Below are 17162 nucleotides of genomic sequence, written 5' to 3'. Positions count from 1 at the left end.
TTTCAAGTTGACACTTCTCGTCTCTTATAGCTACTTTTCTCTCAATATTAATTAATGCCTCCTGAAAATCCGTGACGTTATTTCTCTCTTCAGGAAGAACACAGAGATGCAGTCACTCTACTAGTAACTTCATTTTCTTCCATTGACAGCTAGCTAGCTGTCTCTCCAGTTGAAGTGTGTAGCAATGTGCCTTCCTCAGTTCACTTGCTAAATCCTCTGATCCAGTAGTCTACCTCATAATACACTACAGAAACTGCTTCAACTCTAATCTCAGCTGTTTGTTAAGAAGTTTCCAACTTTGGGATGATGATAAACTTTCTTTCCAGTTCAGTGACTTGCCTCCATAACAGTTTATTCCTTTCATTTTCTAAGTCCAAAGTTCTGGCTTCTTCTGGATGCCTTCAGTAAATCATTGATGTAAGCCTCTCGAAGTTTGAGGATCAACTTGCTTGACTGTCTCAACTTGTCTTTCCTGTTGTACAACTCAATCAACGTTTTCACGTTCTTTTTGTAGTTTATCTTCCTCTGCCTAGTGTTTCCCATGGATTGCCGACTTGAGTATTTCCTTCAGATCTTCTGTTTTCTTCACATCACACTTTGAAGCCAATCTTAATGATGCAGACTGAATAGTGTAATTGATGCTGATTCGTTTGATTTGTGCTAATAGCTGACCACCTCCATCTGCAGCTGGGCAATGTTGCCCATGGTGTCCTCGTTTACTGTCACTTTCTTCCTAATTTGTTTAGCTCCTGTTGTAAAGTATAGTTGTTGAGAATTTTGATTCCTATTTAGTATGAGTGACATTGGGTTTTCAAGAAGCCAGCAGGCAGGGAAACCATAGATGAATATGTGATAGAACTGAGAATTCTTGAAAAGATTGTGAATTTGGAAGTCTGGGTGAGTCATTGATTAAAGATAAACAATTGGTTTGTGGAATGAGAGATGTAAGTGTGTGTGTGTGTGTGTGTGTGTGTGTGTGTGTGTGTGTGTGTGTGTGTGTGTGTATGTGTGTGTGTGTGTGAGAGAGAGAGAGAGAGACTGTTGTGCGAAATGGCCGGAACTGACTTTAGATAGACTCCTATAGCTACCTCAATTGTGGAGCTTCAGAAATGTCCAAATCTCAGTTAGAGGAATTGGAAATTAAACTTCAGGTAGTGAGATAGAGGTAAACATGCACGTATGCAGCAGAAAGGAGCTAAAGTAATGTAGAAGTCAGAAAGACATCTTTTGAGACTGTTTTGTGGACTGAATCATTTCTTGATTAGAAGTCAGCGGCTTAATTGTTCAAGAAGCCATGTGCGTTGTGGAAAGGTGATTTTTTAGAAAATGTCAGGAAGGTGAGACAAGACGGTATGTTGGTGATGGGAGAAAGAAGAACAGTTGAAAGCAGCGATTGTTGGAATGATTGATATGGGAAACGTACAGTTCATGGATACCAGAGGAAGAAAAACCTTGCAAGATGTGATTGAGGAAGACTCTGATGATCTTTCTTCATTGAAATGACTAACACAGACATTACAATATGAAATGACCACAGTGTAGGAGACATTAAATTACCGTTTTGTGAAAAATACTGTCTATGATTACTTTAACGCGCGCTAGCAACGTGATAGAGTTACGTCTATTACCCAGGCAACCAATTGCAAAGCAATAAACGCAATTAGTGGTGTCTAGAAATAAATTAGTAGAAATCAAATAAGTCCATCATAAGCTCGTTGAATCTCCTCCACTAAATTAGGACCGGTCATCGATCGACCTCGTTTCAAGTACGCCAACTTGCTACAAGCTCGTGTCACCGTGCATGCGGCATAGCCTGCAGTGAGCATCGGTCCGTATTCATTTACCAGTGTATTCATCATTTGTGGTTTTGAGCTGTGGTAGATGTTCGACCAATAGGCAAACGTGCCCAGACAGCCAGCAAGGACGTCTCCTTGACCACCACAGCGTCGTAGACTGCCTTCTTCGGAGCAAACCAAAACTGCCGTTCCATTCGATAAAACATCGTGTTCCCCTTTGTGTACAACAGACACATTGCCAAGCTCTCGACTAAGCTGCTGAACTGATGCAACGAGATGAGTAACGTTTGGAGCACAATGGAAAGCCGCATTGTACAGACGATGAAACTCGGCAGCATTGGGTGTCAGGATGGCATTCTCATATCCTCGTATGATATCGAGCGACCGCCCAATAAGGTATAAACCATCTGCATCGATCACTAGAGGTTTGTTGTGCTGTTTAGCAATTTGTATAATCCTTTCACTTGCAGCCAGCATATTAGGGTCTCGACCGAGCCCGGGGCCGACGACCAGACAGTGGAGTCGTTCGACCCACGATTCCATCTCTCGCTCTACATGCTCGACCGAGTCGAGTAGAGGCACGACAATCAACTCGGGACTGTACGACTTGATGACGCTTGCAGCCTTCTCGCTGGAGAAGACGTACGACAAATCAGCGCCGAGTTTCAACGCTGATATGGCTGCATAGTATGGCGCTCCTGTGTATTCTTTGCAGCCACCCACGACTCCAATGCGACCGGCCTGGCCCTTGTGCATGCTCTTACACAGCGGCGGAATCAAGGAACGGACCATCTGTCTCAGCATCTCTGCATCCCTTCCTGCTGTGGCCATCGGTTGCTGCTCTAGGTCTTGATGTTGTTGTTCTACACAGACAGACATCCGAGCCATAGCAGAGATGTGTTGTGTGCAGGGCAAGATGGAAGTGAGGTATGTCTAAAGTGTGGCTGGGTTTTTACCTATGAGATAGACAGGTAACGAGCAATAGACGTTGACATTGATCTCGCACCTCAAACACGAGCGAAGCAGACAGGCGAAACCAGGCAACCTAACGCGGCGTGTCCCGGATGTCAAATAAAGGCAGCAAGTCATACCGTCTACATTTAAACCCGCAAACCAGTTCTGACTACATCCGTTTATATCCTAACGTACGACATAAATCAATACGGAATAATTCCTTTGAGATAGTACGTCCATTGAATGTTGGGCACTCCACTCACTGCACTCCGCGAGCATGTCACCACCAACTTGGCCATAGTCGGTGCGCTCTTGCTTGTCTCCTCGTGTGGCTCATAGCTAACGATCAAATTGTGAGTCTTCTTGCATTTAATCGTCTCGTTAAACTTGACGGAAAAGACCGGACTGTCCAACGTGTAGGCGAACGTGGCCGTTTTCGAGAAGACATTCTTGAACGGAATTTGGTAGCTGGAGCCTGCTTTGATTGTGAAAGGTCCCTGTGGCTTAGGCACCACACAGTGACCGAATAATGGGATGAAGTAGTCTCCAGCAGACGGCGACGAGACGGTGAGGGTGGCTTTGCTGTCTCCAAGTCTTGCAGGCTCGTACGTGACCTCGATTCCCAAATCACTGCCACCCGCCGAGGCAGCCGTCGAGTTGATGGTTCTCTCTACGTGGAAATCCGCGTTGTCCACCTGCAAAACGAAAGAAATAGAAAAGAAGCGAATTAATAATATTAAGTAATTTATATGTTTATTAAAATCTAGACGAGAGGCTCTAGACAGGACAGATAATTATTCGGTCGAGACTCACTTTGCATGCGAAGTCGGACTTTTGTCTGGCGAACACGACGATTCGACACGCTTGTGTCTGGCTCAGTCCGAGACTCGTAGTAAAATGTACCGGTCGCTCTGGAGCCGGTTGAGTCGCTGATAGAACGAGATCGTATTGGTAGAGACCCAACTCGCTGCTGGTTAGAGACAGACGACCCGTTATCTCACCGACTTTGATTGGCATGTACTCGAACGTGAACGCTCCTTCGGAGTTAGGCGGAATGGTGAAGTTGGGCGGTAGACTGATGTCCGGCACGTTGCAGCTTGTTGTAAACGTGACGGCCGTGGCGAGTGGATTCTTGAGCGTCACTTGACGAGAGATCATTTGCCTGGCCGGTGTGGTGAGCGGTATAGCGCACACGACTTCGGGTGGCGTCGATTTAAAGGCAACGAAGTAGTAAGCAAACTCTCCCGTCTGTTCGTTCTTGAACGTCACTCTCGCATTGATGGATCCTTCCTTGTGCGAGTAGAAATGAAGTTTGTATTCCTTCTTTGCCTTCGCGGGCACGTCGATGTAGTCGAGTCCTTTTAGAGTCGTCGTAGGATCGGGCCTGTCCGGTTTGAGTATCTCGATCGTGGCGTGAAAGCGTTGCGGTTGCTTCAACCAGTTGGTGACGGTCAGCAAGTGTGTGTACGCCGTTTTGCACGGCACTTCGCGTGATATGTTGCCCGACGGTTTCGGAGGATCGGCGTGACCGAGCAGAACGTAATACAGACCGGATCCTTCCGGTAGAGGAAAGAAGATGGATCCCTGGTGCTTTCTATGTTCGGTCGTCATCACTAGTGGACGGTATGTGAGCTCGTATTGATGTGTAGCGCCCGGATCGACGGTCGCCGAGTCGGCGCCGCTCCAGTATTCACCGTCGATGACTGGCTGGATGTTATTCCACGACTGGTGGGATCGATTAGTGAGCGCAATCGAGCGAGTGTCCTTCATGCGAACATGCGTACTGAACTGAATCACCTGAAACACAAGAGGCAAACACTCAACACATGCAGTGCACTGAAATGCGACGACAGGCAGTCTATAGATCTATAGATATATAGATAGATAGATAGATAGATACATATATATATATACATGTTCTTTAATCTGTTGTTGACCGATGGCCATTCCGGTCAATGTGATGTGTAGAGGATTGCATTGAGTGATGACCTCTTTCTCACTCTTGCCTTCCTTCTTCTTCTCCACTATCCACAGCCTGCACGGTACCTGATCTTTCCTCACGTCTTGATTGACATCCTTAGGATGAAATGTTATGTCAAACGACGCCTCCATTGCCGGCGCCAGGTACCCCTCGAGCGGACTAATCGAGAAATCGGCTCCCAACGTGTCAGCATGCCAAGAAAAACTAAAATAGAAACACGATAATACAGTCGCAGACACATGGTAATGCTGTTACTCAATGTGGTCGCGTCTCGATATCGAGTGATATGCTTGACTCACTTTGCTCCGATGTCGCCCACATTGTTCATGATTAGTTTCCGCACGCTCCTGCTTCCGACGACGACCGCACCGAACGGAATGTGATCGGAATCGAGAGAAAACTCGACGTCGTGACAACTACCGGTCACAATGAAGAGACGCTGTGACAGACCGGCCGCTTCGAGCGCCATCTCTTGTGCGAACGATTTCATTCGCTTTCTCGGATTGAACACCACGGTTACTCTGCTCGAGCCGGTCAGCGCTTTGAGCGTCATCTCCGACTGTGGTGTGACCGTAATGGCGTCGGATGCACCGTCGGAAGTGGCGACGACCGAGAGAGAAAACGTGACGTCTCGCACGCTCTTGTTCACCAACTCGACGGTCTGGCTCTTGCTCTGTCCGACTCGCAACGCTCCGAAGTGAAGTTGCCTGTGCGCCGGCTTGACGACCTCCACATTCATTGCGATTCCTTCACCCAATACTTCGACATCGACGCGCGACAATCCGTTCACCTCGAACTGTACGACGTCCCGGTACTTGCACACATGCTGAGGATGAAACACCAACGCCGCGGTGGCTTTTCCTCCGCTCGCCAGCACGCAAGGTTGGAACTGAACTTCGAGATGTGAGGAACTCGAGTAGAGACAATGGAGACTGATGTCTCTCTTTTCGTTGTTGGTCATCTCTAGAGTTGCCTTGTGTTGTTGCTGCGTACCGAGAAAGCAAGGGCCGAACCGATGAGTCGTGAACGAGAGCTCGAGTGACGGTATTTTACCCTCGCCGCGAAGTCGTACAGGAAACGACGGACCGTTGAGTATCTTGCACACGAGCTGGCACACAGACAGATCCATCTTCTTCGGAGGACACACGGAAATCTCGCATCGAACTCGACTACTACACGCCACAGTACCCGACGACGGTTTGACGGCGACGAGACTCGATTCCTCCGCGCCGCCACTTCGTTGGCATTTCTCGTTCAATTGCCATCGATAATCAAAGGCAAAGCGACCGGAATTGATGATCGAGACCTGACGTACGCAGCGCTCGTTGATCTGGACCGCGTCGAAGTCAATGACGTTCTCCGCCGTTCCCGTCGTCATTTGCTTCTGTGATCGTCCGACGTCGTCGTGTACGATCGAGGCGTGAATAGCGTACCCTTCTGCCTTCACGTTGACGGTGAGAGGAGTCGCTTTACGTCGGACACGACACTGGACATTAAAGTTGTATTCTTGCTCTAGGAGAGGAGTAAAGGTAATGTTGACGGCAAGTTGTGAGTGTGGCGCGATCGTGCCCGACATTGGATCGACCGATAGCCGAGCCGAGTGCTCGTCTGCACGGCAACTTGTCGGATCCATCGAAAAGTGAAAAGGCGACGATTCGTTGTTGATGAGATGGACGACGTCGCGAGACGTGTGGCGTACTAACATGGAACGAAAGTTTACGCTGGAACGATCGAGGCTTACGGCCGGTTCGGTTGTGTGTCCGACCAACAGGAAAGAAACGGACGTGTTGAGACGTGCAATAGAAAATCGCCACAGAGACTCCCACGTTTCGAGCGATTTCGAAACAAATTCAAATACAATCTACAAACAGTACAAAACAAGTTATACACAATATCAACAAAACATACATACAAATAAATAAATAATAAAATAAATAAATAAATAAATAAATAAATAAATAATAAAATAAAGAATAAAGTAAATAAATAATAAAATAAATAAATAAATAAATAAATAAATAAATAATAAAATAAAGAATAAAGTAAATAAATAAGAAAATAAATAAATAAATAATAAAATAAAGAATAAAGTAAATAAATAAGAAAATAAATAAATAAATAATAAAATAAATAAATAAGAAAATAAATAAATAAATAAGAAAATCAATAAACAAGAAAATAAATAAATAATAAAATAAATAAATAAATAATAAATAAATAAATAAACAAATAAACAAATAAATAAATAATAAAATAAATAAATAAATAATAAAATAAATAAATAAATAATAAAATAAATAAATAAACAAATAAATAAATAATAAAATAACAAAATAAATAAAAATAAACAAATAAACAAATAAACAAATAAATAAATAAAAAAATAAACAAATAAATAAATAATGAAATAAAATAACAAAATAAATAAATAAATAAACAAATAAATAAATAAACAAATAAATAAATAAACAAATAACGTAGTTGCTAAATTGCGTTGTATGTAATCACCTCAGCTTTTTTTCCGGCTGCAACGTGACCACGGGGAGTCAGACAACGTAGTTGATCGGTCATCTGACCGTCAGAAGACATGCACTCCCACACAAATTCATATCCTCCATTCGTAGGATTCACGATGTGGAAACGTCTATAAAGACATCCACATCATAAAAATTTCATTGACAATAATCACGAGACATATTATATATAATAACTTACTTGGTTATCTTGACCCCGACTCCACACGAGACAAACTCTATAACTCTCGTGGTTGGATCGACGGATGATCCCCGTCCTCCCGGTACCCGTAAATCAGGATTTCTCCTCCCTCCTGTCAAGTAATCCGAATTCTCCAACTCGAAATGACAATAAGGCAATAGACTACGACCGAGAAGTCTGATAACCGGAGGCTCTGCGTTCGGACGCAAATTGCTGATATTACATTTCATGTGATACTCGGCATCTCCAGCTTCTAATGGACTGTATCGAACCGTGACCGTGAGTGACTCTCCGACGGCTATCGTACCGCGTGTTGGCTCTACACTGAACGGCATGATGTCGCCGCCTTCACTCACGAAACTACCGGCATCGTTCACTTCAATCGAGCGAAATCCGAGTGCCGTGCCGGGACGACTGGTCAGCTCGAGCTCGTCGTCTTGTGTGAGGACGGTCCAGTTATAGAGCAGGCGGACGCTGCCACTGTTTGTTAGAGTGAAGCTGTAGGCTCGGGTTTGAAACATGTATGTGTCTCGGAAACGAACTGTTGTCGTGTCGCAAGTGAATTGAGAATAGTCGGCGATGCCGCTCGCTTTCATCTCCAGTTCTCTTGTTGTGTCGTCGACTGTTGTATGTTGCGGTTCCTGTTCGGTTTCGATCACCTTTCTTCGTGTCGGAAGAGCCGTAGTCGAAGGTCTGGCGTGAGGAGACGTAGTCAGCTCGGATGGTGATACCTGTGGCTCTGAAGAAGGCTCTTGCACGGCTCCCGGAGGTGACATTAACGTTCTAAGGGGTAACCACTTGACGCTCAACATCCTATCATCCCAGTCTGCAATCTTCGACAGAGGCTCGTTGTAGACGATCTTGCACACGGTGCAGTTGACGGGCGTCGAGTCGAGTAACTTGGGCTCTGTCGCTTTGAACGTCGCCAAGATGATTTTCTTGCGGCGTGGATGAATGTGTCCACAGGAAGGCACAAACGTGATGTCGTCATGAGAAGGCCATTGAAAACGCACGGCGTCTGAAGATCTGTTGGTAATGCAGAACGAAAGCTGACGCGTGTCTCCGATGAAACATTCTCCAAAACGCAAGTCATTGCTATAAGCAGCGATGACGTCGTCTGATATAACGCCCGCTGCCTTTTCTTCTGCTATAGATGGTTGACACGATATTTCGTCTATAGTTATCTCGTCTTGATAACCTTCGCCTACTAAATAGACGGACATGTTTTCAAACTGATTATCGACGACTAAGAGCCTTAATTCCGTGCGGTAGTCTTTCACTGCTCGCGGTCGAAAGTGCACACTGAACGAGACCGTCTCGTTGACATCGACACGAGTCGTTATTGTATTGTTTTGAGACGACATTTCGTCACTGTCGTCTTCGTCGTCGTCCTTCACGTCGCGTCGTACACGAAATACTTCGTCCGTATGTGATGTCTCGATGATGACAGTAGCGGGAATATTACCGTCGTTCTTGAGCACAAGAGGTAAAGCGTGAGTGTGTCCCAATAAAAGGCGTTTGAAAATGAGTAGCGGGACGTTCTTCTTGTTTCTTATTGCCGGTTGTAATACGGTAATGTGAGGCAAGTTTCCCTCACCAGATATTTCAAATGATAAACTTCGAGTTCGAGCGGCCGCTCCCGATAACGGTCCTTCGAGCAATGCTTCAAATTGTGCCGAATATGATTGCATGGCAGGTGGGCTAAATGTGACAGTAGCGAAGACGTGACTGTGAGGTGAAATATTACCTTTCGTCGGTTCGATATCAAAGATCTCTGCCAATCTCGATTTATGTTGCAGACCTTTCACTGACAGGGCGACGTCACACGGTATCTTGCAAGGATTAGAGATCTTAAAGCGAGCCTTCGTCTTGTGTCCTACCGTAACTGTACTAAAATAGAATTTTCTCTCATCTTCACTGAACACACCACTATTACGGAAACTGGATAAACTCTGACGGCCAAACACACCGAGATGGCCGACAACACGATGCTCTTCAAATATAGACGCAAAGTCGGTGATATTAATGGCGGGAATGCAAGACTCGGCCATCAGCTTGTAGCTGATACCATCGGGCTGATCTTTAGGATTACGATCTGAAATGTCGATAGCCATCAATTCTTCCGACTTACACGGACTTTCAGCAATGCAATCGATATTAACAGTTTGTACGTTGCCAGGCTGAACGATACCGGTTGCAGGATAGATAGAAAACATGTTGAGCAGAACACGTTGCTGACCTGCAGCGTCTTGCCTCGAGTTGTCTCCCGCTCGTTTGGGCATTCGAATCTGTGACGACCGTCCCGAGCCATCTCGAGACCTCGCCCTCTTCATCATTTGTGATCCTTTATATTGTTTCCCTTGCACCACAGACATTCTCAATATTGTATAGCGGAACTCAAACTCTCCCTTGTTTTCAATAGTCAATTGCCTCTGTTTTCGAGCTCCTATCACCAAAGCGCCAAAGTTGATGTCGTGCAAAGGATGGATTAAATATTTGCTGAATACAGACTTTGCCGTCACTTTGACGGGAATGATGGCGATCACCTCGCCTCCTTTGTCTAAATCTACTTTTGGTTCAAAGGGAACGCCACTCTTTTGGTTAACGTGTTCTTTCTCTCTGATTCTCGTTACAGCAATGATGTTGCACTTGAGAACACTGGCGTCTTTGAGAGAGACTTCCTTGTGCGTCAGCGGCTTGAAGTCAACCTGCACGGTCTGATTCTTGTCTGCAACCATCAGTTTACCGCTGATAGGCTTGACAGGAAACATAGATGACAACTCGGACAGAGACAGTGACGTATTTGCTGTGTCATATTCAAAACTGTATGCGATATCATAACGGGTCCTTGTTCTCAGTACAACCTGCTGATGCTTTTGATCATCAAACACTCGTACGCAACCAAAGTCCAATCCACCTTCAGTTCCTTTTGCAAAACACAGCTCGACTGCCACATCGTACGCCTCGGCATAGACATGAATAACGAAGGTTTCAATCGTTCCCAATTTGTGATCGACATCAGACACGTCAACGCGAACAGACTTCTTGTTGACGATTATCTGTTTAGCAGCTCGGAAATCCACTTGTAAGGCGACTTCTGACAAAGGCTCAATGACTCCGTATTCATGAGAAAACGAGAAATCATCACCTAGAAGGTCGAGCCCATTGAGAGACCAAGCTACAGGTAACAAACATGGGTTTCGTAAATATAACATCTGAGTGTTTTTCCTGAGCAGAACCATCTTATCAAACTTTAATTCTCTTCTATCTGGCTCAAGTCTAGGTATGACGCCAGTACAAGCCACCTTGAACAGAACCGGTTCTGGATTGTCCTTTATACAGCATACAATGGTATCTTCAAACCGCGTTTCAGAGCGTGGAACTGCCCAAACGCGCAGTAATTGAGACTCTCCTGATTTTAACTGCACTTCTAACGGATGCAGACTGAAGGCTTCTCCTCTTGCATCATTCTTCAAACAGAACTTCACTTCACAATCTTGAGGAGAATTGTTGTGGATTGTCAATACTTCCAAGTTTTCTGTATGTCGCGGATCTTTTTCCGCTTTCAGTTTATCTTTAGGTTTTGTGCACAGCAAAAGAGGACCAAACTCCAGCGTTTCAGTATCCATAACGTATTTCTTGTGAACAATCTCGTCCTCCTTCTTTGTTGTTTTGCGGTGCGGAAAGACAATTCTAGGTTCTCTGCTGATCTGTGGGAAAGCACACAGACCACGACAATAGAGCTCATACTTTCGTTTTGTTCCCAGCAACTCAAAATTTAGAGTTTGATCGAACTGTCCTAGCTCGTTCGAATGAAAGCGAAGTCGCAAATTGACAGATCCGCTGGCGGGAATGACCCAACGAAATGTGGTGAGAAGAAAACTTTGAGAAGTATGAGCTTCTTGAGGAGATCTATGAAATACTTATTTCACATTAAGTTGCCATTCAAAAAAAGCATTATAACTCACAATGGTTGGCTGATATCTTTTGATAGAGCAGACAATGGAGGCGTCGCTACCACTGCGGCTGCAGCTGCAACTTTTGCCGTCTTCTTTAAAGCACTTTGCTTTGAAGATGCCGTTGGACGTTTAGAAGCGCGCGTTGAACGGTCGTCGTCAGCACTAGAGCGCGTTGATGCAGACTTCTTGGATTCTCTCAAACTAGTCAACTCCTAAAATTAATGAATACAGTTCATCATCATGCATGTTATCACAGACAAACAGCTAGAAAGCACAGACATTAGAAAAGAGGTTACTACACAAAGACATGCAAACAAGACAGGCAGATAGGTAGATTGGCATGGAGATAATAGATCAACAGATAACAAGATCTCACCCTGTTAAACTGCTGTGATTCAGATTCTAATTCCGATTTTGATTTTTCTTCTTCTGCAATGTTTGGATCATCTGCCGAAGTGCTGACAAACGTGTAGTGAGTCGATCCGACTGCTGGACTTCTGTCAGCAGGATAATGTATAACAGTAAATTTCGTTGGTGGTGGTAAAGGAGGTCCACTCGGGCCAATGCCCATACCATCTAATATTTCAGGCTGTGATGGCAACCCTCCTGCAATGATCGCTTCTGTAACAATCGTCTCTTCTTGATTTCCGTTGACTTGCACCAACGGAACGCCGATTCCTTCTTTGTTCTCTTCAATCTTAATCTCCAAACCTTTTGCGAGAGGTGAATCGACAAAGAGAGAATCAGTAGCAGAAGCTGGTGGAGGCACATCTTTCGGTGTGGTTTCTTTGCGGCTCTTTCGTTTTGACTGACTTTGAGCTGGCAGATGAGTCTGTTTATGAGACTCTTGATTTTCGTTATCTGAGAGACTAGAGAGAGCTTGAGGCGCCAGTTTGTAAACGGTGCCAGTTGTTCTATCCCATTGCTCCAACAAAGGAAAAATTAGCTTCCAATTTGTTTCATACTCTGAATAACTGAGAAACAAAACACATATCAACGCAAGAAAATTGTTTACAGTCAAGTTTGTGAGCATTCTAATATAAATGTCAATACTCGTTGGTTATGCCAACACTGTATCACTGTATATAAACGCAAGTGCATGAAATATCTTAATTAACAAGTTTGATGTGGACCATGTATGCATGATGTATATTTAACACGTTTGTTGCAAAACTTTCATTGATTACCATTTTGCGAGGTCAGCAAAAGAGTCCGCCTCTGCAGGCTTTCCGTCTCCAAATCCAACAAGTGATGAAACAGAAGGAAGTTTTCGAGCCATTGATTTCTTTCCCCTGTTGGTCAAACGGACATTTATTTGTACGGGTCACCTGTACACTATTGTACATTAGAATTTATCAAAATCTACTCGACTGACCGTTTCTGGCCTTGTTGAGTTTCATCTCCGCTGCTGCCTTGTGATTCAGATCTTTCCAACATGACGTTCAAATTGGTGGCTGTCAGTTTACCAGAAGGTGGTCTTGATTTCACCACTACTTCAGACAATTTACTTGCGGCAATACGCTCAGCGCTCACTGATGGCGAAATTTTGCTGGTGACAGTCAGCCTAGTCTCTCTGTCCTTGTCTTTATCTTTCTTTCCTTTACGTCCTCTTTTTGTCAAACTACATCAAAGTAATACAATACAACACTTTCATTAGTCTGCTAATTAATGTATTGAATAACCGTTCTTCTTCTAGTCGTTTCTCTTCTAAGAGAGCTTGGAGTAGTTCCTGTTCCTTCCTTTCTCTCTCTGCCTTCTCAGCCTTTTCTTTCATTCGTTTCTTCCTTATCAGCAGTTTCTTCCTATCGTACTCTTCTTGCTGTTCCTGTGGCAAGGATTCATACTCTCCTTCAGATAGCTCAGCCACCTCTTCGTCCCCTTCATCGATATGATTGCTCTTTTCCTTTTCTGCAGCAGCTTTTCTTCTTGCCTCTCTTTCCATGATTTGCATACGTTCAAGTCCCACATTGACAAAGAAAATCCATTTGCGATTGTTAAATGCACGCAAGATGGTACTGGCAGTTGCAACAGGACTGGATGTGTATTTCGAATCCAGCCCGTCAAATACAACACCATAAAAACAATCAGACTGCTGCAAACGATAATCCAAAATGTCTGCCACTAATTCCTCAGGAAGTAGAGTAGGAGGCAAATCAATCTCATTCTCATACTGCCTGGTATCAGTCAGAGTAGGATCCATCTCAGTTGAGGTAGTATTATCAGGTGGATGACCACTTGCTCTTGATTCTGTTGAGCTTCCGCTGACAGCTGCAGCTTCCTTAGGCAACTGCTCACCTTGCAGCTGACTTGGAGCTTTCGTAGACACAACAGAACCTTTCCGTGATTTTAAAGCTTCAAGCTTGTCACCAGTCAAGCTGCTAGAAAGTGCTTCATTTCCAGTTACAGAAGAGCCAGCTTCCCCACGAAGTTGCATGGAAGATTCACGGCATTTCTCACGTGCCTGAATTGCTGCAGTAGTTGATCCAAGTCTTACAGCTTCAGCCAACACGCAATCAACTGTCAGCAAAGCTGCCCCAAACTTTTTAGACAAAGCTGCAGCCTGTGTAGTCTTGCCCGAAAGCGGAGGACCATGTACGATGATTGATATTCCTCTTCTTCTCATTGCTACTTGTCCAGATACAGATAAGTCAATGCCTAGATACCGAGCAATAGCACGAGTGACGGGTGTTAATTCTAGTTCTCCAACTCCTGCAGCGGTCTCTCCAAGAGCCAATTCGATTGCTTCTCCTGCAGTTGGACCTCGCCAGCCAACACTGCCAGCACTACTTCTCTGGTCAGATTTCATTGTTTCTTCTTCTAGTTCAAGTACAACGGAATGATCTCCTCTTGGAGATGTCATGTGCTGCGCATAGTCTTGCAGCAACTCTTCTGGTAACCTGTCCCCAGCGGCTCGAGGGGGCAGTAAAAGAGTATTGCATGAGTCGTAACCTTTCATCAAACGCAAAACTTCTTCTTCGTGTCTGTAGCGCTTGTCAAAATCAACTGAATATATTTCAATAGGTACATGTGTTGGATTGCTGACAGTCACCTCTAACTCCTGCCCTACACAGTGTGGCAATATGGGGCCAAACTCAAGCAGCGATGTGCTGAATTTAACGTACGGTTCACGACCACTACCACTCAGTGACACTGTGTAACGACATGAACTCTGGTTGATCTTAAATATCATCTTCTGAGAGTAGAACACTTCTTCTACTGGAGTAAACTTTGCTTGTATATATGCTCTTTCACCAGGATGAAGACAGCCATTGCTTGGAATAAGTTCAAAATGCTTTGGTTTAGGTTTTTCCTTCAGTTTGCGTTTAAGATGTAACGGTAAGAAACGATCAACTCTGTTCTTGCTTGCTGACTGAGGAAAGACTGCATTCCACTCACAACTGCAAAACACAAAACAGCAAAAATGTGAATGCATTGGCATCATCTTTGTGTGAATTAACCTTACTCAACATCTTTGTTGTTGTGCAGCTGCATTGTTACAATCATGCATTCACCCACATCAACTTCACCAAATTCAATCGTCTCAGCTGAGAGGCACATGTCGGGCATTGTTCTGTTGGCTTTCAACTGAAGTCCTAACGATGGACCACCAAATACCATAATTGGGATATAAGCTGCAACAGATCCTAATGGATCAGTCGTCTTTGTGCTGAACTTCACAAAAAATTCTTCTGATTCAAACGTTGGTGCCCCAGGTAGCTGCTTGACAGGTCGCAAACTGATTTCAAATCCAGTATGACTTAAATCAACAGTTTTGTCTGGAGTGAACGACACAGGAAAGCTTCCAATGTTGGTAATGCGCACTACCTTGGTAGCAGAGCCTCCCACTATAATATGGCCAAAATCAAGAATGTAGTCTGGTAAACGAGGTCGCACTTTACGCGTTGATGTTTGCTGAAACCAATGCAGCTTTCGACCTCGACGGTGGCTTACAGCATATTCTCTCACAATCAAACGATCAATTTCACTTTCAATTTCCATAATTTCAAAAGGAGATATTCTAGTGTCTTCATCCACTGATGATGCCTCGAAAACAGCTTGAATCTCTCTGTCTTCACTTTCCAGTCTCTCCCGTGCAAAAGCCTAAAGCCAAACGACATCAGCCACATTCTATTAATAGTTATCTGTTCAGTCAAAACATATTAAGTGAAGTCAGTCAGTAAATCTGTTGATTAGAAGTTAACTACAACTTGTCAGTGAGAAGACTAGACATATTTCCTTTGGAGTCCCCCCAATTAAGATAACATTACAAACCACATACAAACATTAATTATGCAAGCAATTGGTGAATGTTAGGTGCCATGCTATTATTGATTGTGGCAGTTTAGCATGCCTCCAAGCTTGGGTAAACCTGGCCTGATATCAGTGTCAATACACTGAGACTAAAATAGAATAACAGCAGCAAATATTAGTAAGTTTACAGTAACATGCAGAAGATGTAAACAACCACATCCTCACACCCATTCACACCCTGCGCATACACTCTGCATGCACACACACATGCACGCACGCACACACACACACACACACACACACACACACACACACACACACACACACACACACACACACACACACACACACAATAGCTCTATTCAATGCCCACTGCAAAGAGGCAGTAAACAAAGCTTCATTGCCGGTTAATGAATGCAAGCAAAATCAGAGCTTGATGCAGGAACTGCCAGCAATGTAATGTCCCACAACAAGCATGTATACATCACATACTGTGTATCTTATGCATGTATACACATCATATGCTGCTTATCTTACATTTTTGTGTCGCATCTTCACGATCTCTTCTGCTTGTTGCTTGAAGGTGGCTCTTTTGCTGTCAGCATCATCAGTTCGAGGTAGATCCATTCGAATGTGAGGAAACACGCCTTCACCTCGAACAGTAATGGTAAGTGGCTCAAAATGTGCCACTTGGACTTGAAATGACTTTGCAAAGAGTTTGGGAATGCCAGGAATAAAACGGATTCCTAGCTGGCACGAAGTGCCCGGGTTAACATGACCCTGCAATGTACACATACAATCAATCACCCCAACAACCAGCTCTGTGTTGAACACTTACACTTGCAGGACTAACTAAAACTTTGTCTATGTTGATCTCATCGTTTGAAGCCACATCAAGAGTGAAATAGTCTAATGGCACGCTGCCCGTGTTGGTCAGTGTAATGAATTGTTCATTTTGTACATCATATATGAGTTTCCCACATTCGACTGTCGTAGAATCAAATTCATACTGAACTACTGATGCTTGACCACACAATCGAATATCATAGTATGGACCCTCCTCGACATTACACCGAGCAATCACTTCTTCTGCAACGTTGGGATGACCAAAAAATGTGAATTCAAATGTGTGTGTGAAACCTGGCTCAATGATGCCATGAAGTGGAAGAATATCAAAAATCTGCTCAATTGTAGGATCATCACGCTTGATGACTGGCCTTTCCTCCTCAACTTGTTGAGAAAACGAGCCTACAGATACATGTTGAGATCCATCAGGAGACGGTTGGAAATGGTCAGGTGATGTTTCGTTTACTGTATCATAAGCTGCTGCATTAGCTTCCTCCTCTTCTGCTGCTTCAGTTTCGTCAGCCACTTCAGTCTCCTTTGTCTGAATCTCCTCCATTTGTGACTCTGTGTCACTATCAGGTTGGCTTTCTTCATCACCAGATCGCAAATCAATTCCTTCATCTCTCTCACTACTCTCATCTTCATCTTCATCCACAAACT

General features: G+C 44.2%; 2 protein-coding genes across 2 annotated transcripts in view; both read right to left on the bottom strand.

The window, feature by feature from the left end:
- Positions 1 to 1612: 1612 nt before the first annotated feature.
- Positions 1613 to 2885, bottom strand: LOC134179068 (ATP-dependent (S)-NAD(P)H-hydrate dehydratase-like). Its single transcript, XM_062645971.1, has 2 exons — positions 2753 to 2885; positions 1613 to 2659 (listed from the first exon to the last, which is right to left on the bottom strand). Exons 1-2 carry the CDS (start codon positions 2883 to 2885, stop codon positions 1692 to 1694), a joined length of 1101 nt encoding a protein of 366 aa, XP_062501955.1. The 3' UTR covers positions 1613 to 1691.
- A 68-nt stretch (positions 2886 to 2953) lies between these two features.
- Positions 2954 to 17162, bottom strand: part of LOC134179067 (hydrocephalus-inducing protein homolog) — a 22605-nt gene continuing 8396 nt past the window's right edge. Inside the window, exons 14-27 of the mRNA XM_062645970.1 lie at positions 16495 to 17162; positions 16194 to 16436; positions 14869 to 15506; positions 13088 to 14803; positions 12781 to 13026; positions 12593 to 12697; positions 11782 to 12379; positions 11415 to 11617; positions 7447 to 11358; positions 7240 to 7375; positions 5031 to 6592; positions 4665 to 4935; positions 3564 to 4547; positions 2954 to 3445 (exon numbers count right to left, since the gene is read on the bottom strand). The exon at positions 16495 to 17162 is cut by the window's right edge and continues 424 nt beyond it. Coding sequence (XP_062501954.1) covers positions 2954 to 3445; positions 3564 to 4547; positions 4665 to 4935; positions 5031 to 6592; positions 7240 to 7375; positions 7447 to 11358; positions 11415 to 11617; positions 11782 to 12379; positions 12593 to 12697; positions 12781 to 13026; positions 13088 to 14803; positions 14869 to 15506; positions 16194 to 16436; positions 16495 to 17162 — 11774 coding nt within the window. The remainder of the gene's footprint in view (positions 3446 to 3563; positions 4548 to 4664; positions 4936 to 5030; positions 6593 to 7239; positions 7376 to 7446; positions 11359 to 11414; positions 11618 to 11781; positions 12380 to 12592; positions 12698 to 12780; positions 13027 to 13087; positions 14804 to 14868; positions 15507 to 16193; positions 16437 to 16494) is intronic.

The sequence above is a fragment of the Corticium candelabrum genome, chromosome 4, assembly GCF_963422355.1.
Source record: "Corticium candelabrum chromosome 4, ooCorCand1.1, whole genome shotgun sequence".
In the NCBI taxonomy this organism is placed as follows: domain Eukaryota; kingdom Metazoa; phylum Porifera; class Homoscleromorpha; order Homosclerophorida; family Plakinidae; genus Corticium; species Corticium candelabrum.
This window is presented reverse-complemented; position numbering and strand designations above follow the sequence as displayed.